The sequence below is a fragment of the Mus musculus genome, chromosome 4, assembly GCF_000001635.26.
Source record: "Mus musculus strain C57BL/6J chromosome 4, GRCm38.p6 C57BL/6J".
NCBI classification, from domain to species: Eukaryota; Metazoa; Chordata; class Mammalia; order Rodentia; family Muridae; genus Mus; species Mus musculus.
In genome coordinates this window covers 110548507-110575299 of record NC_000070.6, presented here as the reverse complement: position 1 = coordinate 110575299, position 26793 = coordinate 110548507, and the positions used below count along the sequence as shown (strand labels likewise).

The 26793-nt window shown below is 38.4% G+C and overlaps 1 protein-coding gene across 9 annotated transcripts in view; it reads right to left on the bottom strand.

Moving 5' to 3' along the window:
• The window catches only part of Agbl4 (ATP/GTP binding protein-like 4), a 1266676-nt gene that overhangs the window by 1089025 nt on the left and 150858 nt on the right, over positions 1–26793 (bottom strand). For 5 of the 9 annotated variants that reach the window (XM_011240657.3, XM_011240658.3, XM_011240653.3 and 2 more), the window contains exon 3: positions 24299–24334. The exons of the other annotated variants lie outside the window; for them this stretch is intronic. In XM_011240657.3, the coding sequence (XP_011238959.1) occupies positions 24299–24334 (36 nt within the window). The remainder of the gene's footprint in view (positions 1–24298; positions 24335–26793) is intronic. 9 annotated transcript variants of the gene reach the window in all.

Sequence of the window (26793 nt, the reverse complement as noted above, 5' to 3'; positions counted from 1 at the left end):
ATGTCAACTCAGTAGAGTTTTTAAAAGAGTAAATAAAGTTATATAGAGAAAGAAGAAGGGGGTAATAGTAAAGATTTGAGGGGAGGGAGTGGGATGGGATAGATATAGTTAAAAACAATAATTTATATAAAATTTTATTCTATGAGAATAAAACTAAAAGGAATACTTACTCAACATTACATATTTGCAGATATATCAATGTCACATATAGTTAATTCATTTAATAACACATGCCAGGTAACAATGGAGCCAAGATATATGAAAAGTATTATACTGACATTGAACTGTATAAACTAACCCTAGTTTGGAGAGTTTAACCTAAGTGTTAGTTTAAGCTTGAAGGCTGAGTTTTCTTCTTATCTCAAGTATAAGAAGACAGAAAGTTCATTCCTTCGGGTGGAAAAAATAAAAATAAAACACGAAGAAGGGTAGGCAAGGGAAACTGTTCAACACCCAGTAACATAAGGCATGCCGCAAAATGAAGCTGAAAAGGAAGATTAAGATAAAGAAATGGGGAGAATCTACAAGATTATTTTTTTTTGGTTCAAATAATTTTTATTGGATATTTTCTTTATTTACATTTCAAATGTTGTCCCCCTTTCCTGGTTTCCCCTTAAGAAACACCCTCCTCCTCCCCTGATTATTTTAATGTAACATTTAATATTCAAACTTTACAAAAAATGTACTGGTACTAATAATATAAAATGGAAAACCCAAAACCTGGAGATAGAAAGAGAGAAAGTACCCAAGGAGCTAAAGGGGTCTGCAACCCTATAGGAGAAACAATTATATGAACTAACCAGTATCCCCCAGAGCTGTGTCTCTAGCTGCATATGTAGCAGGGGATGGCCTCATTGGCCAACAATGGGAGGAGAGGTCCTTGGTATTGTGAAGATCATATGCCCCAGTACAGGGGAATGCCAGGGCCAGGAAGCAGGAGTGGGTGGGTTGGGGAGCAGGGCGGGGAGGGTATAGGGGTCTTTGGAGATAGCATTTGAAATGTAAATGAAGAAAATATCTAATAAAAAATAAATTAAAAAAATAAATGGAAAAAAAGAAACAGAAATAATATGTATCAATATAATGAAATAGGTAAAACAAAACTAATAAAAACTTTTATGAAGCAGTGAGAAGAAAGAGCTAATTACAGAGATTGAATCTACAGGTATTTGAAAAGGAAAAATTCTTCTTCCCAACTTTTACTTTTAATAAAATCTTTGATCCATTGTCAGTAGGAACAAAAGGTAAGCCAGCATTCTGGTGCTCAGGCTCTTAGAATCTTTCTGCCCGTCACCCCCTTTTGAGATTGTTCCCCAAGTCTTAGGAGTATATTGTAGATATGTCTATGGGGCTGAATAGTCATTAAGTATTGTCAAAACAGAAATAGAAAATTTTAAAACTCCTTTTAGAATTTGAAGGGTAACTGATTATTTGGCAGATTTAAACTATCAGAGATAAGTTTGCTTATAACCAAGTGAAATTTAGTCCTTACTAATTTTTAATTACAAGGCCTACAGAAGACCTGTAGGCAGCAGGGTTGTAGGTAGAGAGCTTGAAAATCAAAGCTGTCCTTTGAAATATTTCTAATAAATAGCCTCAAGTGATTTCAGCAAGAAAGTGAATGAAAATTCTAGGATAGGAGTATTTATTTAGTATCATTCTTATTTTGAAGAAATCTTTTATGTTTTTAATTGGGTATTTCAGTTACATTTCCAATGCTATCCCAAAAGTCCCCCACATGCTCCCCCACCCACTCCCACTTCTTGGCCCTGGCATTCCCCTATACTGAGGCATATAAAATATGCACGACCAATGGACCTCTCTTTCCACTGATGGCCGACTAGGCCATCTTCTGATTCATATGCAGCTAGAGACACAAGCTCCGGGGGGTGGGGGGGTACTGGTTAGTTCATATTGTTGTTCCACCTATAGGATTGCAGATCCCTTTAGCTCTTTGGATACTTTCTCTAGCTCCTCCATTAGGGGCCCTGTGATCCATCCAATAGCGGACTGTGAGCATCCACTTCTGTGTTTGCTAGGCCCCAGCATAGTCTCACAAGAGACAGCTCTGTCTGGTTCCTTTCAGCAAAATTTTGCTAGTTTATGCAATAGTGTCAGCGTTTGGAAGCTGATTATGGGATGGATCCCCAGATATGGCAGTCTCTAGAGGGTCCATCCTTTGTCTCAGCTCCAAACTTTGTCTCTGTAACTCCTTCCATCATGGGTGTTTTGTTCCCAATTCTAAGAAGGGGCAAAGTGTCTACACTTTGGTCTTCATTCTTCTTGAGTTTCATGCGTTTAGCAAATTGTATCTTATATCTTGGGTATCCTAAGTTTCTGGGCTAATATCCACTTATCAGTGAGTACATATTGTGTGAGTTCCTTTGTGATTGGGTTACCTCACTCAGGATGATGCCCTCCAGGTCCATCCATTTGCCTAGGGATTTCATAAATTCATTCTTTTTAATAGCTGAGTAGTACTCCATTGTGTAAATGTACCACATTTTCTGTATCCATTCCTCTGTTGAGGGGCATCTGGGTTCTTTCCAGCTTCTGGCTATTATAAATAAGGATGCTATGAATGGGACCTCATAAAATTGCAAAGCTTCTGCAAGGCAAAAGACACCGTCAACAAGACAAAAAGACCACCAACAGATTGGGAAAGGATCTCTACCTACCCTAAATCAGATAGGGGACTAATATCCAATATATATAAAGAACTCAAGAAGGTGGACTCCAGAAAATCAAATAATCCCATTAAAAAATGGGGCTCAGAGCTGAACAAAGAATTCTCACCTGAGGAATACCAAATGGCTGAGAAGCACCTGAAAAAAATGTTCAACATCCTTAATCATCAGGGAAATGCAAATCAAAACAACCCTGAGATTCCACCTCACACCAGTCAGAATGGCTAAGGTCAAAAATTCAGGTGACAGCAGATGCTGGAGAGGATGTGGAGAAAGAGGAACACTCCTCCATTGTTGGTGGGATTGCAAGCTTGTACAACCACTCTGGAAATCAGTCTCACGGTTCCTCAGAAAATTGAACATAGTACTACTGGAGGATCCCTCAGTAACTCTCCTGGGCATATATCCAGAAGATGTTCCAACCGGTAAGAAGGATACATGCTCCACTATGTTGAAGAAATTTTATGTTCATAATTTTGTATATTTCATAACTTCAAATAAATATCACTTCACATGAAACCTAAAATGGTTGATTGTTTCAGCCACAGATTTCCTTGGCATTGAGATACAGAGACATGTGGTAATATAACTTCTAAAGTGCACGCCTGTTTCCATTTCTACAGAAATTGATGCTCTAAGTAAACTAACAAAGTGATTTCCTTGAAATACACACTGAGTGATAATAATCAATAAACACTGAATACAGGATGAATAATTGATGTTCTAGAACTAATTATGGAATGACTAAAATTATGAGATGAAGGATTAATGTCATTTTTAAAATAATTCTTCCTCAAAACTCAAAACTATCTTCTTAAAATATTTTTATGTATATGCACTATTGATTAGAATGTTCTGAACACCTAGCTTTATCAGTGATAACCTTTGTGAGCTTGAGCCTACTCTACCTGAAAAAATTCTCACATCACTTTCTATCCCCTTTCAGATAACCTTCTCTTGCTGGCTATGTAAAGAAAACACGGAAATGTTCTTCATTACTCTTAGTACTAATCCCATCAACCTCCATTCCTTCGGAATGTTCCAAATTGCATTGAGATGCCTTTCTCCATCTTTCCACCGCCAAAAGTATATAATGCCAAATCATCCTACAACAAAACTCTAAGGTCTGCCTCTAGATATCTGTGTAACTTTATGTATCATTCAATCTTATATTTTTTACAGTTTTATTTGTATATTCTTCAAACATTTATTTTCTTGGCACAGTTATGCAAGGATTTTTTTCCATAGTAAGACCCCCCCCTTATGTATTATGTCTGGTCATTAAAGTCTTGCTCACTACTACTTCTCCCCAAGATGACTTCCAGAATTAGCCTCTAAACTATGTCCTCATATTGCCTATGTTATTGTTTGATTAAAAAATGTCAGCCAAGCAATGGTGGCGCATGCCTTTAATCCCAGCACTTGGGAGGCAGAGACAGGTGGATTTCTGAGTTCGAGGCCAGCCTGGTCTACAGAGCGAGTTCCAGGACAGCCAGGACTATACAGAGAAACCCTGTCTTGAAAAACAAAAAAACAAAAAACAAACAGAAATCCATCCCATGACAAGGGGATTGAAGGCTGCAACAATAAGTTTGAAAGCACAGTCTTTGCTAACTGCTCCTTGAGATGTGGAATTCTGAAAAGGTTAATTAAATTCTAGGAAATGTTGCTTCCTTTTACTGAGAAAACCATGTATAGATGGCACCTTTTCTATACTTATAAACTAGAAGAAACTGAAGAAAGTGAGGTAATCCATTAAGGTCTAGAACTCAGTAAACAATGAGTATCAAAGAGTGTTTGTAAAAATAATAAAAGTAGGTTAGGAATGAAGAGGTAAAGAACTACAGCCCAACAAAGAATAAGGTAATTCTTAGTTTACCATTTAGCATTTTTCCCTAGGGCTTCTGTATTCTGAGCAATATATATTACATGGTACAATTTAAGAACCAAATCCGCATGGAATCCAACGGTGAGGGTACTCTCTTTTGTTCTTACTTGTGTGAAGAGTTATCCCACATCTCCATGGATGACAATATTACACATTTCTTATGAAGTGTGTGTGTATTTGTGTTTGTACGTGTGTATGAATACAGATGTGTGTGCAGTGTGTATATGCTACAACAGACATGTGGAGATAAGAGAACAGCCTTGGGTCTCAGTCTACTCCTTTCATTTTAAGAGAGCAGCATCTCTTTGGCAGTAACATATGCCAGACTAGCTAACACATGAGCTTTTAAGCATTCTCCATCTTCTATTTTCCATCTTACAGTTAGAGCACTGGATTATAGATATGTGCTACCATGCCTGAATTTCTGTAGGTTCTGGGTATATGAATTAAGGTCCTTGAACTTCTGTACCAATCACTTTACCCACTGAGCCACTTTTTCAGGCCCTTACAATAAGCATTTATTATGTTATTTTTTTATTTTTAGATCATAATATAAATTCGTTATTTCACATTTCCCTTTCCTCCTTCTAAACATTCCAATACAACCCTCCTTGCTCTCTTTAAATTCATGGCCTCCTGTTTTTCATTAATCATTGTTACATATATATAGCACACATACATACTCCTAAATAAATATATACACCCATATCAGTCTATATAATATTACATAAATGTTCTCAAGGCTGACCATTTGGTATAGGATAATGAATTAGTGGGTCCACCCTCCTGTCAACATTCTAGTTCTGTGTGTATGGTTGAGACCTTATGGACTTTCCCTCATCCACTTTAGAACTTCTATTGCTATTTTCCTTACTCAGATCATGTTAAGACATTTTATTGGCATAGCATCTGACATTCATAGAAGACATAATTTCACAGGTACCTCTTTTACCCTCTGGCTCTTCAAATCATTCCTCTCACTCTTCTTCAATAATTCCTGGGCCTTATGTGAGAGTTGTTTTGTAGTTGTATCTGTATAACATATAACTGTCATAAGCTAAAATCTAAGTACATTCTATTTGTCTTTGTACCCACAGAAAAAGTATAGTCCTAACTCCTAATGAAGAAACTTCTCTTTGAAACAGATGGAGGTTACCACAGACACAGACACACATTCGTTCATACATACATACATACATACATACAACACACACATTACATGCGACTAATCATAATGCACCATGTGAAGCCCAAAACCAGGAGAAACATACATAAGCATTTATTCTTAAGCTCAAAATCTTGCACATGATGGGTTTATGGTTTCATATAAGCAACTTTGATTTAGTCTATAGGGAGTCAGGCTGGTCTCTATAACAAAGCTGAATCAAGGTACAAACAACTTGTCTCTCATATACCATCCTTTCGCCAGGCATAATAAAACAAACAAACAAACAAACAAACAAACAAGACCAAATTACACAAAGCACATTAATGTCTCAATTGGAGCTGTGTCCATTAAATTTCTACTGACCAAATAATGTCGTATAACAAAACTCTCTCTCTCTCTCTCTCTCTCTCTCTCTCTCTCTCTCTCTCTCTCTCTCTCTCTGTGTGTGTGTGTGTGTGTGTGTGTGTGTGTGTGTGTGTGTGTGTGAAAAGAATACATTTTTCTTAGTCATCTGCATATTTTATTGAAGTGCTGACAAGGTGACCCCTATTTAAGAAAGAAAGGTAAATACACTACAATATGCTGGTAATAAACCTATGGTTCCAGAAACATATTCTTATATAGTTCATATTCTAGAAGTTAAGGTAGAGACACATATACAGAAATTACCACACATGAAATTTAGTATACTGAGAAAGCTGTGAGAATAATTCTATGTTCAGGAACTTGAATTTTATAAGGAAATAAATGTTTACCCAATCAAGTCTGAAATTTAAGGATAAGGAGAGTTTTTTACAAAGGGGAAAATGTTTATAAGAACATATATGAACTAAAGCAAAATAATAAAAGTTGAAATACTTGATGGGTCTAGAATATCAACATTATAGGAAAATGTGCAAGAGGCAAGGTAGGGGAGAAGTCAAATCACAGTGAACATAAGCCAGAGCTAGCATCTTAAGCTATAGTAGTACATATAAGTATTAATCATGAAAGTGATGCACATGTTTAAGATATAAATGTGATAGAACACAAAACTGACTGTTCAGTGGGGCTGGGAATTGTTGAAGAGAATACAAAACTGGAATAGTGAATGAAACAAAGCAATGGAAGTCTACATGAAAAAGAGGTATTAGTAGCTTTCTGAAAAGCAATCTTACATAACTCTAAATGAATACAGAAGTCAGACAGTTAGGTTAAGTAAAAATTGAAGTTCTCCAACAATATGAACTAACCAGTACCCCCTAGAGCTGTGTCTCTATTTGCATATGTAGCAGAGGATGGCCTATTCGGCCATCAATGGGAAGAGAGGCCCTTGGTATTGGAAAGATCATATGCCCCAGTACAAGAGAATGCCAGGGCCAGGAAGCAGGAGTGGGTAGGATGGAGAGCAGGGCGGGGGAAGGGTATAGGGGGCTTTGGGGATAGCATTTGAAATGTAAATGAAGAAAATATCTAATAAAAAATGCCTTAAAAATTGAAGCTCTCAAATGTAAAAGAAAACCCAACTCTAAATACCTCAAGGATGGCATGGGAATGAGATTTGCATTCTCTGTCCTTGCTCACTGATATAATTCACTGAATTCTCTCCTACTATAGACTCTTACTCCACATTGAAATTAGACAAATTCACAAAAATGCACAAGTATCAGTTTTCTAACTACATGTCCATAAAATAAAGGAAATTACTTCTATAATAATTTTATTTTGACAATTTTTCACATGCATGTAATGCAGTCTATATATTTTCCCTTCTCTCATCTCCCTCTCATACTCTCCAGTGAATCTTCTCATTACAAATCCCTTTTCTTTGTTTAGGTCTTTTTGTTTTGTTTTGTGACACACTGGGTTTTATCAGAATTATCTACTTGATTCTGGGTTCTGAGATCTCTGGTGGACCATGGTGGGCTTAACAGTGGGAACACATCTAAAGAAAATGATTACTATCTTCCAGAATCCATCAGTAGCCAATAGTTCATCAGGGAGAGGTGAGGCTCTCTCTATATGCCTCTTCGCCATCCATAACTGACTGATAACAAATGCAGGCTTGTAAAGACCTGTTGCAGGAAATCAGAGATGCTATATGGTTATAACTGAAGTATCTATGGTATGCCTAAAAGACCGCATTTTGCCATTCCTCTACCAGTCTTTGCTTAGTGATTGATTGATTTTGATTGATTGATTAATTGATTGGTTGATTGAAGTTTTCATTTCTGAGACAGGATCCTACTATGTATCCTCCTCTGTCATATAATTCACTATGTAGACCAGGATGACTTTGAACTCAAAGAGATCAACTGCTTTTGCCTCCTAAGTGCTGGGATTAAAGATATGCACCCTCACATCTAGTTTCTCCCTATCTTTTAATCATTACTAAGTTATCTCCATCATATATCTACCATATTTCCAAGACTTAGAGGGGGTGGTATAAATGTCCTGCTTAGGGCTAAACACCCACCATTACTTTTGCTTGGCACTGTAAGTAGCCAAGAAATTTTTTTATTCTCTGCCACTGATGGTAAAAAGAAGCTTTTCTGAGTGATGGTGAAGATTGTATTTGCAAATAAGTATAGTCATAAATGCTGAATAACCCAAGGTCAATTTAATTAATAACAGAAATGAGTTCCCTGATAAGGTCTATGGCCTCCCCAGACACAATACCAATCTAATTGTACCATACTTGCCATCCCTCCTTGTAAAGTAACCCTCAAATCCAATCAGAGAGGTTAGTTACTCCAATAATAGTTATGACATTATTAAAACCATGTATACATTTTGCATGGAGGGTTGGTGTTAGAGCCTGTAGAATTCACAACCAGGTTGAATTAATTAATAATAATAATTTTAAAGTAAGCATCCTTGAGGAAGTTTTTGATTAATTAATGTGGTTTTAATGTTCACACCATCAATCTAGTGTGTAGGATGCCAGAATTTCACTATTTATTTGCTAATAGTCTTAGTGAGAAAAATATAATCTTATCTCAGTATGAAAAGCACTGAATTTATTATCCTACTAACCATATCAACTTTAATCAATCGGAGAGAATGGCATTGGTTGAGTGTGACAAGTCTCAAGCTTCAGTGTGATGGGGCTAGGAGTATAGCTCATCAGCAAATGGTTTGCTTAGTGTGTATAAAGACGTGAGCTCAATCTCCAATATTGCAGAAGAAAACCACTTCTGGCTTGGTGGCTAGAAGATTAATGATATAATAAGTATAATAGGTGGTTGTGAAGAGAAGAATTATTAAGAAATTTTTTAATATGTCATGATTGATATCCATGCATTATTCAAGTGGAAATACTCAATAACCACTACAAAGAAAAAACCTTTCAGGAGAGTCATATATACATGTTTGCACAAATAATATATGTGTGTGTGTGTAAATATATATTATATATGCATATAGAATATATATGCATATGTTAGTCCTCCCTACCCACAAAGGAAATGTCCCCCAGATCTAGTGCTCTTATTTCAGATACAGTAGTAAAATTTCTGTTTTATTCTTATAAATTCGAATTATTGCTACATTTGTCTCCTCTTTTCACATAAAAGTTGTGAAATGTTGTTTGAAAATATTAAATGAAAAACTCCAGAAGTGAGCAGTCCATGGTTTTAAATGATGTATCATTTTAAATTTTCATTTCTGTAGCTAAAATAAGCTCACCAGGTCTGAGAAATATATTTTTCTATAGATAAAAACACCTGAGAGTAATGGACCTCAGTGAAAAACCGGAAAAGCTGAAACATTTGGGGAAAAAAAACACAGTCAATTTACTACAAGAGGCACATGTGGAAAAGCATTTTTTGTATAGGACTCGAGTTGTCCAGGAACTCTAGTCAACAATTGACAAACAAGACCTCATAAAACTTAAAAACTTCTCAACAGCAAATAAAACAATCACGCCAGTAAAGAGGAAGCTAGGGTGGCAAAGAATCTTTGCCAGCTTATACATCTGGCAGAGAACTCCTACCCAGGATATACAAATAACTCAAAAAACAGACTCAGGAAAACAAGCAACCCAGTTAAAGAAATGGGCTGTAGATATGAACACAGAGTTCTCAGAAGGATGTCAAAAGAAGTAAAAATAGCTAAGAAATGTCTCAAAAAGTGAATAGCATCCTTAGTAACTAGGAAATTGCAAAATAAACTATGAGATTTCATTTAACACTAGTAAGCATGGGCAAGATCAAAAAAAAAAAAAAAACTGACAACAAATGTGGGTGAGATGGTCTCTTCTGAAAATAAACAGAACAAAACAGGCATTAGAGGGCAGGATTATGGGCAGATTGGAGGGTGAATTTCATGAAGGCATTCCATGGAATCCTCTAAGAAACAGTGATGCAGCTCAGATTCACCAGCAAGTACATCTACCAACTACTGGACAGTAACCAGTAACATACAGTAATAAACCCTTGGCACGTTCTACTCTTTAAAGTATCAAAAGCAATGCCTAATAACAGAAAATAAGGTGGAATCCATCTTGAAAACCATAGTCTATGCCTTCTGAAATTGTAAATGTCTTATTTAAAATATAAAACTATAAAAGTTCTCGTAAGTGGACTTAAAATTCCAATTTCCTATTATCTTTAATTACACTTATCAAAGAAAAATGATATTTCCTGAAACTCTAAATTTTTCAGTTCAATTATATATTTAAAACATTAGAAAAGTATTAAAATGTTTCTCATATACAATCAAATCAAAGCTAACAGTTACTATAATATATGAATAAATAATAAAATATAAGGGTTTTATCAATTCCAAAGTAAATTTCGAATTACATAAAATATTTTCTCTGCTCATGTATATAATACATCTACTGTCCTATGTATTTAGTCTTCATAAAATATTCAACATGTTGCTACCCAGATGTCAATAAAAATATTTAATAACTGAAGAAGGAAAGTCCATTTGAAAATGGCAGGATTAGCCAGGTGTGGTGGCTCACGCCTTTAATCCCAGCACTTGGGAGGCAGAGGCAGGTGAGTTTCTGAGTTCGAGGCCAGCCTGGTCTACAAAGTGAGTTCCAGGACAGCCAAGGCTATACAGAGAAATCCTGTCTCCAAAACCAAAAAAAAAAAAAAAAAAAAAAAAAAAAAAAGAAAAGAAAAGAAAAGAAAATGGCAGGGTTGCTCAGAATAACATATCATCATCATCACCACCACTTTCTGAAGGCTTAGTAAGAAAATAGAAGTCAAGCAATTTTAAGATCTTAAGTCAGGCACTCTATTTTCCTACAGAGAAATTTTAAAATGCAAACAGACCACTAGGATCTTAGAGAAGCTTTAGGTAATAGGAAAAGGATGTTAAACATTCTTCTAGAAAGCACAGTTGTCTTACACACAACTTACCAGCCTGCTTGCAGTGCCTCCTTAATTACAGCTATTGATCCCACAGGTAGTGCTCTTGAGTTTGGACCACCATTACTGTGTAATAAGTTTGCCAGGAATAACACAGGAACCAAATTTGTAACAATGTGGCATTCTCAGTCCATAAGCTTTGCAAGAGAGGTTTCTTCCTTCCTTCCTTCCTTCCTTTCTTCCTTCCTTCCTTCCTTCCTTCCTTCCTTCCTTTTTCTTTCTTCCTTCCTTCCTTCCTTTCTTTTTCTGTCTTCCTTCCTTCCTTCCTCCCTCCCTCCCTCCCTCCCTCCCTCCCTCCCTCCCTCTCTCTCTCTCTCTCTCTCTCTCTCTCTCTCTCTCTTTCTTTCTTGTTTAGTTGTTTTCTTTTGTTTTACTGAAGAATGTGGCCAGAAATCCCAAAGGATCAGAGGGACAGGGGAAAGGAAGGTTAACAATAGCTAACAATCTTCATTATTACTCTTAAGAAACAGCCAAATAAAATGTCACTAATGATATTGAGTTACCCACATAGTCTGGAAAGCTCAGGGATTGTGTAGCTCACCTTCTATTCTCACTTCAATGACCATTCCCACAGGCAGATCAACAAAATGCTTGTGTCAAGAAGGATGTTTACAATTTCAAATTAGCCCTTTTTTAAAAGAATGACAGAAAGATACAGGCCTACACCTATTGCAGATTAGTGACAAAATGTCAAATGCTTCTCCTGAAAACCTAAGATGTCTCCATATCACTGGTCATTTGTAGAACTCCAATCTGCTTTTTAATATGCAGAAAAGCTTAGACTGTGATGAAAGAGAGGGTGGAGAACTAAGTCTTATCTTAGAGCTGTCAATAAATCTATTGTTAGAGATGCATGTGAATAGAAAAACCAGAAGCAATCTTTGTCTTTTAAAGAGGTAGTTTTTCAAAAGGAGAATTATACAAAGTGCTCTGTTTTCATCAATATGCTGCCAGGTTTTGAAATAGTATTTTTCATTCAAACAATAAAAATCTTGACAAGTAAGCAACAGAAAATCACTAATACACTTGCAGCTGCAATTCAATCTATACAAAATCTTTAAACAAAAACAACCAAGAAACTGCCTAGCTTAGCAAAATTGTCTCACCATTTGGAACTCAAATCTAAAGATAACTTTGAAATATATGAAACAGAATTTTTACATGTCCACTGAATATTATTCAACAAATGTTCAAATGAAAATTACAAATGAGAAGATACAGAAAAGACCTACATACTAATTTCAAGACCACAAAATCAAGGGAATATTTTTCTAACTTCACAAATGAAATTAACAAAATGATTCTCAATAATTTTAATTTTGAAAATGTTTAAATAAATACAGAGATAGCTTTTGTCTAAAGACCCAAGTTATAACTCTAGCTTAACTAGCAGCAATATATATTTAAGGAGTCAAAAGGGAGAAAAAGGCTGTTTCATTTAATCAAGCATTAATTTAAACTCTACTTAAAATAATAGACACGAAAAAGACACAGATGGCATCTTAGTAACAGAGCAAAGAGATTTTTTAATGAATAATGTGGAGTGTGCTAGTGTCCTCCTCTGTCCTCCATAGTTGTCATCCACCCTCTTCTCCCTCTCTGTATTCTAGGGTTTCCCCTACCTGCCAAAGATGAAGGAGAGGATGAGTGGGCCTCCCCTGCCTGGTCACACATGGTTGAATGTCCTAATAAAGACAACGTTCTTGTTAAGGTATCTTTGTGTGCATTTATTCTTCTCCATGGTGTCTAATAATCACTTCTCAGTCCTCATCAAGCCCGGGAAAGGATATGTTCTCTGTTTGAGCAGCTTAAGACTAGTAAAACATCTTGACCTCCCTGAACTCTATCCCCACCTTTGCAAACAATCCCTATATGAAATAAACAAAATTACCAAATTGTAGCGAAACATTTGTTTCCAGCAAGGATCCTGACTGATATGTGAGATTACATCATAGATCACAGGAACCTGACAAAGCTTCATTGCTTTAGCCACTCTGCCAATAGAACAAATTGGATCAGACATGCCTAGCACAAAGAGGGTAACTAATAAACATTGATTAATTAGCATATAAATCTGTACACAACTAGGATTACATGACAAGTTCAGGTTAAATATTATAGATCTCAAACAAGAAAAGATGGGGAGCTATGAAATATACCAACCAGATACCAAAGGCTCGCAAAAACAGTGTGAGCAACCAAAAAGTAATTTATTTCTAGAAGTTCCTTGGTAATTATAAATATTGGTACTTTAAATGCACTCTAATCAGAATATAGTCTCCCATACGCTGAAGGTAGATTTAACTGTCAACCTCTAAAACCAATCTTAACTTTGACAAGATAAAAGTTGGGGGAAAAAAAACAAACAGTAACCTGAAAGAAAGATCACGGACGCAACTAATGAAATGGAGAATAAACTAATACAGACAGTCCAAATAAACTGGCATTTTTTTGTAAAGATGAAGAGAATTGACAAGAACTTAGCCAGAGTCACAGAAGACAGAGAGGAAAAAATACAATTAGGCATGGAAAGTGGAACAGTGCAATAGATATTAGTGGAATTCAGAGCCATTGGAAAATGTTATGAAGCTTGTTCAAAAAAAAAATCTAAAACAGGTGAGAGGGAGAGGCTGGGAGGGGAAGAGGGAGGGGAAGCTGCGACTGGCATGTAAAGTAGATAAATAAATTAATGGAAAACAACCGATAAACAGAACTATGATCCAACTATCCATCTCCTGAGAGTGGCCAAAGAAAAAGAAATCAGTATATCTAAGGGTTATTTGGACTTTCTTTACACTGCTTTCATTCATGGGTCAAAGGTTAGTCACACATATGTGGTGCTACAAGACATGCACTGATTCAAACCCAGACAAGGTCCCAACACAAAAGAGAAGAAGTGAGCATGGAGTCCCAACCCAAACAAAAACCTATCTGTAATTGATACCCACCTACTTGCATTAGTTAAGGTTACTATTGCTATGATGAAACACCATAGCAAAAGTAACTTAAAGGAAGAAAGGATTTATTTGTCTTACACTTCCATATCACTATTCTTCATGGAAGGAAGTCAGATCAGAAAAATGAACAGGGCAGAAACCTGGAGACAGGCACTGATGCAGAAGTCACAGAGGAATGCTCCATATTGGTTTACTCCGTATTATGGCTTGCTCAGCCTATTTTCTTATAAAACCCAGGACCACCCACAACAGGCTAGGCCCTCCTACATAAATCAATAAGAACATGCCCTGTAGGATTGCCTTACAGCTTGATCTTATGAAGACATTTTCTCAATTGAGACTCCTTCTCTGACTATAGTTTATGTTAAGTTAACATAAAACTGGCCAACATCAGTTTTCTGAGGAACTGCCAGACCGGTTTCCAGAGTGGTTGTACAAGCTTGTAATCCCACCAGCAATGGAGGAGTGTTCCTCTTTCTCCACATCCTCGCCAGCATCTGCTGTCACCTGAATTTTTGATCTTAGCCATTCTGACTGGTATGAGGTGGAATCTCAGGGTTGTTTTGTTTTACATTCCCCTGATGATTAAGGATGTTGAACATTTTTTCAAGTGCTTCTCAGTTGAAAATTCTTTGTTTAGCTCTGTACCCCATTTTATAATAGGGTTATTTGATTTTCTGGAGTCCAGCTTCTTGAGTTCTTTGTACATAGTGGATATTAGTCCCCTATCAGATTTAGGATTGGTAAAAATCCTTTCCCAATCTGTTGGTGACCTTTTTGTTTTATTGACAATGACTTTTGCCTTACAGAAGCTTTGAAATTTTATGAGGTCCCATTTGTCGATTCTTGATCTTACTGCACAAACCATTGCTGTTCTGTTCAGGAATTTTTCCCCTGTGCTCATATCTTCCAGGCTTTTCCTCACTTTCTCCTCTATAAGTTTCAGAGTCTCTGGTTTTCTGTGCAGTTCCTTGATCCACTTAGACTTAAGCTTTCTACAAGGAGATAAAATGGATCAATTCTTCAAACTGGACATAGTACTGCAGGAAGATCCAGAAATACCTCTCCTGGGCATATACCCAGAAGATGTTCCAACTTGTAATAAGGATACATGCTCCACTATGTTCATAGCAGCCTTATTTATAATAGCCAGAAGCTGGAAAGAACCCAGATGTCCCTCAACAGAGGAATGGATTCAGAAAATGTAGTACATTTACACAATGGAGTATTAAAGCTATTAAAAACATTGAATTTATGAAATTCTTAGGAAAGTGGATGGATCTGGAAGATATAATCCTGAGTGAGGTAACCCAATCACAAAAGAGCACACATGGTATGCACTCACTAATAAGTGGATATTAGCTCAGAAACTTAGAATACCCAAGATACAATTTGCAAAACACATGAAACTCAAGAAGGAGGAAGACCAAAGGGTGGATACTTCATTCCTTCTTAGAATGGGGAATAAAATACCCATGGAAGGAGTTACAGAGACAAAGTTCGGAACAGAGCCTGAAGTAACGACCATCCAGAGACTGCCCCACTTGGGGATCCACCACAAAAACAACCACTAAACCCAGACACTAGGCAGATGCCAACAAGAGCCTACTGACAGGAGCCTGATATAGCTGTCTCCTAAGAGGCTTTGCCAGTGCCTGGCAAATACAGAAGTGTATGCTCACAGTCATCCATCAGACAGAGCACAAGGTCCCCAATGAAAGAGACAGAGAAATACCCAGGGACCTGAAGGGGACTGAAGTCCAATAGAAAGAACATCAATATGAACTAAAGTACCACCAGAGCTCCTTGGGACCAAACCACCAATCAAAAAAAAAACATGTGGTGGAACTTGTGGCTCTAGCTATATATGTAGCAGAGGATGGCCTAGTCGGTCATCAATGGGAGGAGAGGCCCTTGGTCCTGTGAAGCCTCTAGGCCCCAGTATAGGGGAATGCCAAGAGCAGGAATGGGAGTGGGTGGCTTGGGGAGTGGGGGCGGGGCGGAATAGGGGATTTTTGGAGGGGAAACTAGGAAAGGGAATAACATTTGAAATATAAGTAAAGAAAAATCTACAGAGAACCGGACAGCTTCTGGGACGGGCGGAAGCACAGAGCCACTGAGGCAGTACCCTTGGCAGGCCGCAGACAGCCAGCCACCATCCGGACCAGAGGACAGGTGTCCGCCTGGCTCAGGAGGCGGCCTCAGCCTCAGGAGCAGCGGTCACCATCTTGGTTCCAGGACTCCCTGGAACTTAGGATTTTAGTCTGCACAGGTGAGAGTCTGCACCACAGAAGCTGACAGCTTCTGGGAACTGCCAAAGCAACACAGCTTCTGAGAGAGGCCCTGTTTTGGGCCTTCTTCTTCGACCAGGAGGAGGTCCAAAAACAAGATATCTGCGCACCTTCCCTGTAAGAGAGCTTGCCAGCAGAGAGTGCTCTGAGCACTGAAACTCAGAGGAGAGAATCTGTCTCCCAGGTCTGCTGAGAGACAGTAACAGAATCACCAGAAGAACAATCTCTAAACAGAGTCAACTATAACTAACTCCAGAGATTACCAGATGGCGAAAGGTAAACATAGGAATCCTACTAACAGGAACCAAGACCACTCACCATCATCAGAACCCAGCACTCCCACTTCGCCCAGTCCAGGGCACCCCAACACACCCGAAAACCTAGACCTAGATTTAAAAGCATATCTCATGATGATGGTAGAGGACATCAAGAAGGACTTTAATAAATCACTTAAAGAAATACAGGAGAACACTGCTAAAGAGTTACAAGTCCTTAAAGAAAAACAGGAAAACACAATCAAACAGGTAGAAGTCCTTACAGAAAAAGAGGAAAAAACATCCAAACAGGTGATGGAAATGAACAAAACCATACTAGACCTAAAAAGGGAAGTAGACACAATAAAGAAAACTCAAAGTGAGGCAACACTGGAGATAGAAACCCTAGGAAAGAAATCTGGAACCATAGATTTGAGCATCAGCAACAGAATACAAGAGATGGAAGAGAGAATCTCAGGTGCAGAAGATCCCATAGAGAACATCGGCACAACAATCAAAGAAAATGGAAAATGCAAAAAGATCCTAACTCAAAATATCCAGGAAATCAAGGACACAATCAGAAGACCAAACCTACGGATAATAGGAGTGGATGAGAATGAAGATTTTCAACTCAAAGGACCAGCAAACATCTTCAACAAAATTATTGAAGAAAACTTCCCAAATATAAAGAAAGAGATACCTATGAACATACAAGAAGCCTACAGAACTCCAAATAGACTGGACCAGAAAAGAAATTCCTCCCGACACATAATAATCAGAACAACAAATGCACTAAATAAAGATAGAATACTAAAAGCGGTAAGGGAAAAAGGTCAAGTAACATACAAAGGCAAGCCTATCAGAATTACACCAGATTTTTCACCAGAGACTATGAAAGCCAGAAGAGCCTGGACCGATGTTATACAGACACTAAGAGAACACAAATTCCAGCCCAGGCTACTATACCCAGCCAAACTCTCAATTACCATAGATGTAGAAACCAAAGTATTCCACGACAAAACCAAATTCACACATTATCTCTCCACGAATCCAGCCCTTCAAAGGTTAATAACAGAAAAAAACCAATACAAGAACGGGAACAATGCCCTAGAAAAAACAAGAAGGTAATCCCTCAACAAACCTAAAAGAAGACAGCCACAAGAACAGAATGCCAACTTTAACAACAAAAATAACAGGAAGCAACAATTACTTTTCCTTAATATCTCTTAACATCAATGGTCTCAACTCCCCAATAAAAAGACATAGACTAACAAACTGGCTACACAAACAAGACCCAACATTTTGCTGTTTACAGGAGACACATCTCAGAGAAAAAGATAGACACTACCTCAGAATAAAAGGCTGGAAAACAATTTTCCAAGCAAATGGTATGAAGAAACAAGCTGGAGTAGCCATCCTAATATCTGATAAGATTGACTTCCAACCCAAAGTCATCAAAAAAGACAAGGAGGGGCACTTTGTTCTCGTCAAAGGTAAAATCCTCCAAGAGGAACTCTCAATTCTGAATATCTATGCTCCAAATACAAGGGCAGCCACATTCATTAAAGAAACTTTAGTAAAGCTCAAAGCACACATTGCACCTCACACAATAATAGTGGGAGACTTCAACACACCACTTTCACCAATGGACAGATCATGGAAACAGAAACTAAACAGGGACACACTGAAACTAACAGAAGTGATGAAACAAATGGATCTGACAGATATCTACAGAACATTTTATCCTAAAACAAAAGGATATACCTTCTTCTCAGCACCTCATGGTACCTTCTCCAAAATTGACCACATAATAGGTCACAAAACAGGCCTCAACAGATTCAAAAATATTGAAATTGTCCCATGTATCCTATCAGATCACCATGCACTAAGGCTGATCTTCAATAACAAAAAAAAAATAACAGAAAGCCAACACTCACGTGGAAACTGAACAAAACTCTTCTCAATGATACCTTGGTCAAGGAAGGAATAAAGAAAGAAATTAAAGACTTTTTAGAGTTTAATGAAAATGAAGCCACAACGTACCCAAACCTTTGGGACACAATGAAAGCATTTCTAAGAGGAAAACTCATAGCTCTGAGTGCCTCCATAAAGAAACAGGAGAGAGCACATACTAGCAGCTTGACAACACATCTAAAAGCTCTAGAAAAAAGGAAGCAAATTCACCCAAGAGGAGTAGACGGCAGGAAATAATCAAACTCGGGTGAAATCAACCAAGTGGAAACAAGAAGAACTATTCAAAGAATTAACCAAACGAGGAGTTGGTTCTTTGAGAAAATCAACAAGATAGATAAACCCTTAGCTAGACTCACTAAAGGGCACAGGGACAAAATCCTAATTAACAAAATCAGAACTGAAAAGGGAGACATAACAACAGATCCTGAAGAAATCCAAAACACCATCAGATCCTTCTACAAAAGGCTATACTCAACAAAACTGGAAAACCTGGACGAAATGGACAAATTTCTGGACAGATACCAGGTACCAAAGTTGAATCAGGATCAAGTTGACCTTCTAAACAGTCCCATATCCCCTAAAGAAATAGAAGCAGTTATAAATAGTCTCCCAGCCAAAATAAGCCCAGGACCAGACGGGTTTAGTGCAGAGTTCTATCAGACCTTCAAAGAAGATCTAATTCCAGTTCTGCACAAACTTTTTCACAAGATAGAAGTAGAAAGTACTCTACCCAACTCATTTTATGAAGCCACTATTACTCTGATACCTAAACCACAGAAAGATCCAACAAAGATAGAGAACTTCAGACCAATTTCTCTTATGAATATCGATGCAAAAATCCTCAATAAAATTCTCGCTAACCGAATCCAAGAACACATTAAAGCAATCATCGATCCTGACCAAGTAGGTTTTATTCCAGGAATGCAGGGATGGTTTAATATACGAAAATCCATCAATGTAATCCACTATATAAACAAACTCAAAGACAAAAACCACATGATCATCTTGTTGGATGCAGAAAAAGCATTTGACAAGATCCAACACCCATTCATGATAAAAGTGTTGGAAAGATCAGGAATTCAAGGCCCATACCTAAACATGATAAAAGCAATCTACAGCAAACCAGGAGCCAACATCAAAGTAAATGGAGAGAAGCTGGAAGCAATCCCACTAAAATCAGGGACTAGACAAGGCTGCCCACTTTCTCCCTACCTTTTCAACATAGTACTTGAAGTATTAGCCAGAGCAATTCGACAACAAAAGGAGATCAAGGGGATACAAATTGGAAAGGAGGAAGTCAAAATATCACTTTTTGCAGATGATATGATAGTATATATAAGTGACCCTAAAAATTCCACCAGAGAACTCCTAAACCTGATAAACAGCTTCGGTGAAGTAGCTGGATATAAAATTAACTCAAACAAGTCAATGGCCTTTCTCTACACAAAAAATAAACAGGCTGAGAAAGAAATTAGGGAAACAACACCCTTCTCAATAGTCACAAATAATATAAAATATCTTGGCGTGACTCTAACTAAGGAAGTGAAAGATCTGTATGATAAAAACTTCAAGTCTCTGAAGAAAGAAATTAAAGAAGATCTCAGAAGATGGAAAGATCTCCCATGCTCATGGATTGGCAGGATCAATATTGTAAAAATGGCTATCTTGCCAAAAGCAATCTACAGATTCAATGCAATCCCCATCAAAATTCCAACTCAATTCTTCAACGAATTAGAAGGAGCAATTTGCAAATTCATCTGGAATAACAAAAAACCTAGGATAGCAAAAACTCTTCTCAAGGATAAAAGAACCTCTGGTGGAATCACCATGCCTGACCTAAAGCTTTACTACAGAGCAATTGTGATAAAAACTGCATGGTACTGGTATAGAGACAGACAAGTAGACCAATGGAATAGAATTGAAGACCCAGAAATGAACCCACACACCTATGGTCACTTGATCTTCGACAAGGGAGCTAAAACCATCCAGTGGAAGAAAGACAGCATTTTCAACAAATGGTGCTGGCACAACTGGTTGTTATCATGTAGAAGAATACGAATCGATCCATACTTATCTCCTTGTACTAAGGTCAAATCTAAATGGATCAAAGAACTTCACATAAAACCAGAGACACTGAAACTTATAGAGGAGAAAGTGGGGAAAAGCCTTGAAGATATGGGCACAGGGGAAAAAATTCCTGAACAGAACAGCAATGGCTTGTGCTGTAAGATCGAGAATTGACAAATGGGACCTAATGAAACTCCAAAGTTTCTGCAAGGCAAAAGACACCAACAATAAGACAAAGAGACCACCAACAGATTGGGAAAGGATCTTTACCTATCCTAAATCAGATAGGGGACTAATATCCAACATATATAAAGAACTCAAGAAGGTGGACTTCAGAAAAATCAAATAACCCCATTAAAAAATGGGGCTCAGAACTGAACAAAGAATTCTCACCTGAGGAATACCGAATGGCAGAGAAGCACCTGAAAAAATGTTCAACATCCTTAATCATCAGGGAAATGCAAATCAAAACAACCCTGAGATTCCACCTCACACCAGTCAGAATGGCTAAGATCAAAAATTCAGGTGACAGCAGATGCTGGCGAGGATGTGGAGAAAGAGGAACACTCCTCCATTGTTGGTGGGATTGTAGGCTTGTACAACCACTCTGGAAATCCGTCTGGCGGTTTCTCAGAAAATTGGATCTAGTACTACCGGAAGATCCAGCAATACCTCTCCTGGGCATATATCCAGAAGATGCCCCAACTGGTAAGAAGGACACATGCTCCACTATGTTCATAGCAGCCTTATTTATAATAGCCAGAAGCTGGAAAGAACCCAGATGCCCCTCAACAGAGGAATGGATACAGAAAATGTGGTACATCTACACAATGGAGTACTACTCAGCTATTAAAAAGAATGAATTTATGAAATTCCTAGCCAAATGGATGGACCTGGAGGGCATCATCCTGAGTGAGGTAACACATTCACAAAGGAACTCACACAATATGTACTCACTGATAAGTGGATATTAGCCCAAAACCTAGGATACCCAAGATATAAGATACAATTTCCTAAACACATGAAACTCAAGAAAAATGAAGACTGAAGTGTGGACACTATGCCCCTCCTTAGAAGTGGGAACAAAACACCCTTGGAAGGAGTTACAGAGACAAAGTTTGGAGCTGAGATGAAAGGATGGACCATGTAGAGACTGCCTTATCCAGGGATCCACCCCATAATCAGCATCCAAACGCTGACACCATTGCATACACTAGCAAGATTTTATCGAAAGGACCCAGAAGTAGCTGTCTCTTGTGAGACTATGCCGGGGGCCTAGCAAACACAGAAGTGGATGCCCACAGTCAGCTAATGGATGGATCACAGGGCTCCCAATGGAGGAGCTAGAGAAAGTACCCAAGGAGCTAAAGGGATCTGCAATCCTATAGGTGGATCAACATTATGAACTAACCAGTACCCCGGAGCTCTTGACTCTAGCTGCATATGTATCAAAAGATGGCCTAGTCGGCCATCACTGGAAAGAGAGGCCCATTGGACACACAAACTTTATATGCCCCAGAACAGGGGAAAGCCAGGGCCAAAAAGGGGGAGTGGGTGGGTAGGGGAGTGGGTGGGTATGGGGGACTTTTGGTATAGCATTGGAAATGTAAATGAGCTAAATACCTAATAAAAAATGGAAAGAGAAAAAATAAAAATAAAAATTAAAAAAAAAGAAAATATCTAATAAAAAAATAGGCCAACACAACACTGGAAAGGGGAAATAAATTTATTCAATGGAGTGTGACTGGGTATATCAACCACACTTCAGGGCAAGAACCATGACTGGCCAGTTTTGAAAATGTTTTGTTTCATTTGCTTTGTTTTGGCATTTTTTTTTGTCTCATTGGTATTTTGCTTGTTTGTTTCTATTTTCATTTTTGTGGTTATTTAAAGGTCCCTCAGGGCTTTTTCCATTGATTGTTTTTATTATTTATTTGTCTTGTCTTGTTTTTTAAGAGAGAAGATACAGTTGGGTAGTTAGAGGGGTGAGAAGAGTTTGGAAGGAGTTAGGGAAATGGAAAAATATGATGAGAATATTTTGTATGAAAAAATTTACTTAGAGAGAGAGGGGGGTAGGGAGAGAGAGATTCCCTGTACAAAGAAAGAAAGGAAGAAAGAAAGAAAGAAAGAAAGAAAGAAAGAAAGAAAGAAAGAAAGAAAGAAAGAGAGAGAGGGGGGGGTGTGGAGGGAGGGAGGGAGGAAAGGAAAGGAAAGGAAAGGAAAGGAAAGGAAAGGAAAGGAAAGGAAAGGAAAGGATAAGGACAAGGACAAGGAGGAAAGGGGAAAGGGGAAAAGGGGAAAAGGGGAAAAGGGGAAAAGGGGAAAGGGGGAGAAGGGGAGAAGGGGAGAAGGGGAAAGGGGAAAAGAAGGGGAAAAGAAGGGGAAAAGAAGGGGAAAAGAAGGGGAAAAGAAGGGGAAAAGAAGGGAAAAAGGGGAAAAGAAGGGGAAAAGGGGAAACGAAGGGGAAAGGGGGAAAAGGGGAAAAGGGGAATGGATAGGAAAGGAGAGGAGAGGAGAGGAGAGGAGAGGAGAGGAGAGGAGAGGAGAGGAGAGGAGAGGAGAGGAGAGGAGAGGAGAGGAAAGGAAAGGAAAGGATAAGGAGGAAAGGGGAAAGGAAAGGGGAAAAGGGGGAAAGGGGAAAAGGGGAAAGGGGGAAAAGGGGAAAGGGAAAAAGGGGGAAAGGGGAAAAGGGGGGGAAATGGGAAAGGGGGGAAAGGGAAAAAGGGGGAAAGGGGGGAAAAGGGGGGAAAGGGAGGAAAAGGGAAAAAAGGGGAAAGGGGGAAGGGAAGGGAAGGGAAGGGAAGGGAAGGGAAGGGAGAGGGAGAGGGAGAGGGAGAGGGAGAGGGAGAGGGAGAGGGAGAGGGAGAGGGAGAGGGAGAGGGAGAGGGAGAGGGAGAGGGAGAGAGGGAGAGGGAGAGGGAGAGGGAGAGGGAGAGGGAGAGGGAGAGGGAGAGGGAGAGGGAGAGGGAGAGGGAGAGTGAGAGGGAGAGGGAGAGGGAGAGAGGGAGAGGGAGAGGGAGAGAGGGAGAGGGAGAGGGAGAGAGAGAGGGAGAGGGAGAGGGAGAGGGAGAGAGAGAGGGAGAGGGAGAGGGAGAGGGAGAGGGAGAGGGAGAGGGAGAGGGAGAGGGAGAGGGAGAGGGAGAGGGAGAGGGAGAGGGAGAGGGAGAGGGAGAGGGAGAGGGAGAGGGAAAGGGAAAGGGAAAGGGAAAGGGAAAGGAAAGAAGCTAGTCAGGGGTACCAGAACCTTTATGAGATGAGGTCAAGTAACTGTAACCCCACTGGAAATGCTGGGAGCCCATCTCTTTCTTCTATTTCCCCTTGCCTCCACCACATTCTCCCTGCTCTGAAATACAATTCCCAAACTAACAATCCTAGAAATCATTCGCTGAAACTTCCAGAATGATGAACCATAATAAATCTTCCTTTAAGTGGATAATCTCAGCTGTCTTGACATAGCAATGGAAAGGTGCTCGGCTAATTTTCACTGCAGCATTATTTGAGATGAGCAAGATACATAATCAGCCTAGGTGTAAACAACACCAAATGACAAGAGAAAATGTGATACATGCACACACAAAAAATATTATACAGCCATAATAACACAATTCTGTTCTTTGTGGCAATATAGATAAGCTTTGAGAATACCTACCTTCTTGTCTCTGGCATGAGAAGATACTCCTGCAGGCTATGGAAAGAGGAAACCCGAACATCAACCGAGACACAAAACTCTCCACCTATAGCCTGTCCTGCCTGCAAGATATATGATGGGGTAATGGTGGCAAAGAATTTGTGGGAGTAGTCATTCAATGTTTGGTTTAACTTGAGACCCACACTGCAGGAATACTTTTAAATGAAACAATCAGGCAAAGAATGGCAAACTCCAGGCATCCTTGCTCATATGTGGTCACTGAAAACATTCATCTTACAGAAGTAGGAAGACCACCAGCAGTTCCAAGGGCTGGGAAAGTTTGGAGAAAAAGAGGATGGAGGGAAGATGGGCATAGTTATGGAGTGCAGTCAGATAGCAGGAATAATTCCTAATGTTTATAGCATGATAGATGTGGCTGACAAGAATTAAGTACACATCTTAAAATCAAGGTCATAGAAATTAAAGCCTAAAATATATTAATCTTTAAATGTTTTGGAAATAAAGATGCAAGGTATTTTGGCAGTCTTGTAGTAGGAGTTTATTAAGATTAAAAAAATTCACAGAGCTTAAAATAAGACTTATTATATATGGATTATTAACATTTTAAATTATTGATCAAGAAAGGACAACATAAAGATACCTAAAACATCTTTAGTACATAAGAATTAGTACTAAGAACACTCAAAAGTCCTTGATTCGATAAACATAGTTGAATATACACTTTTCAAAACACAAAGTGAAAATGCAAATGAATTCCAAACAAGACGAACACTAAAAGAACAATGAAATCACATTGTGACTGAAACATAGAAATATACTTTAAATATGATACAACACACTACTTATTATATTGGTAAAAGTATAAAAGCCAGAAGACACAGTACAAAAATGTGGGAAAAAATAATTCTCAGCAGGGATGAGAATAAGGGATGCATGACGGTGCCAAACAGAAAACTGAAGGGAGAGCATCTGAAGAGGAGGGAGATGTGTGGAATTAGTAAATGAGGAACTGCATAAAACTGAAACAAATAAGCCAATATTTGAAAATTCCTTGAACTAAAGTTAAGATATATTAGAAAAACATAAGCCACACTATATTAAGTAGAAAACATACTAATAAGTCCACAGGAATAACTATTTTAAAGGCTCATTTTGAATGTGGCTTTAAATAAGATTGCTACCCCACTCCTTCATGCTGATTAACATGTAAAAACCTCTACTCTACAATTTTTTTCTGGCTCTTTATCACTGAGATGTTATTCTAACAACCTAGAATGCCTTAGCTTTGGTCTAGTCTGTAATTCCCTGGTTCTCCCTAAATATTCAACTGAAATGTCAGCCCTTTAGATATCTTTCCTCAGTCTTAACATCCTACCTCCAGGCCAGTTTGTTTCATGTTGTAGCTCTTGGAACTCTGCCTCCCTTTATCGTGTAATCTAATGATCCATTTATATGTCTGCAGTTCCTCAGAAGATCATGTCTGATACTTTTCCACAAGAGAAGCTAGCACATGACTGGCACGTAACAGGCACTCAGCAAATGCTTGCTATATGAAAATTGAACTAGAACTGCTAAAGGAATGTGGCTATCCCTGTCAATCTAGCATAGCCTGTAGGCATACAATCCAGGTTCCCAGAATCCTCTCATCACAAACTGTCATCACAAGGCATGCACAGTAGAGATCCATTTATCTTTTCCTCACCTCTTGCCTCGTTTCTTTCTTTTCCCCAGCCTATCCAAATCATCACTCCTGTCTCCTGCTTTTCTGATTGCTTTTCATACAGAAGCTTAAAGACTATAAAAATGTATCAGAAACCTCACAGCAATCATCACCTCTCACAGGTCAGCTTATACCCTGGAGGTACTACAGACTTATAATCTAAAATTTGAGCCTGATGATGTATTCCTGTTTCTGTAACTGTCACAGATAATTTTAAGGTGATGCTTCTGGGTTCAAATACTTCACAGTAACACAGCCATGATTCCTCATGGATGGAGGGATCAGTTCTCTACCCAAAGCACACACAGGGTGACAATCTTGACACTAAATCTTATACTTGGGGATATTTCTAGCTTTCCTTCCTTGCCTCATACATCATTTAGATACACATAGTTGTATTAAGACAGCCCAAATAAAACACTGACTTCCTGAAGTCAGAAAATGAAATGGTTCCTAAAGCCTACAACTAGATATTGATGCTGGCTTGTACTTATAAAATAGTAACTTCTTAGTGTCAAAGAATTCTCCCACCTCTAAGAAACACACTGTCAATTTTGTCAATAGTTGCCCTTCAAACCTGAAGTGTTGCTGTATACTATATAGTGTCGCCAAACATACCTAGTCAAACTTTTCCCCCAATTTGTTACATCCTTGAATCCACTGAATAAATTCATTACTACATAATTTATGCATATCTATTTTAATGGATCTTATTTCATGTTTTATATGTATCAGCATAATAAAATGCCATATAATGTTGAAAAGAGATGTCTAC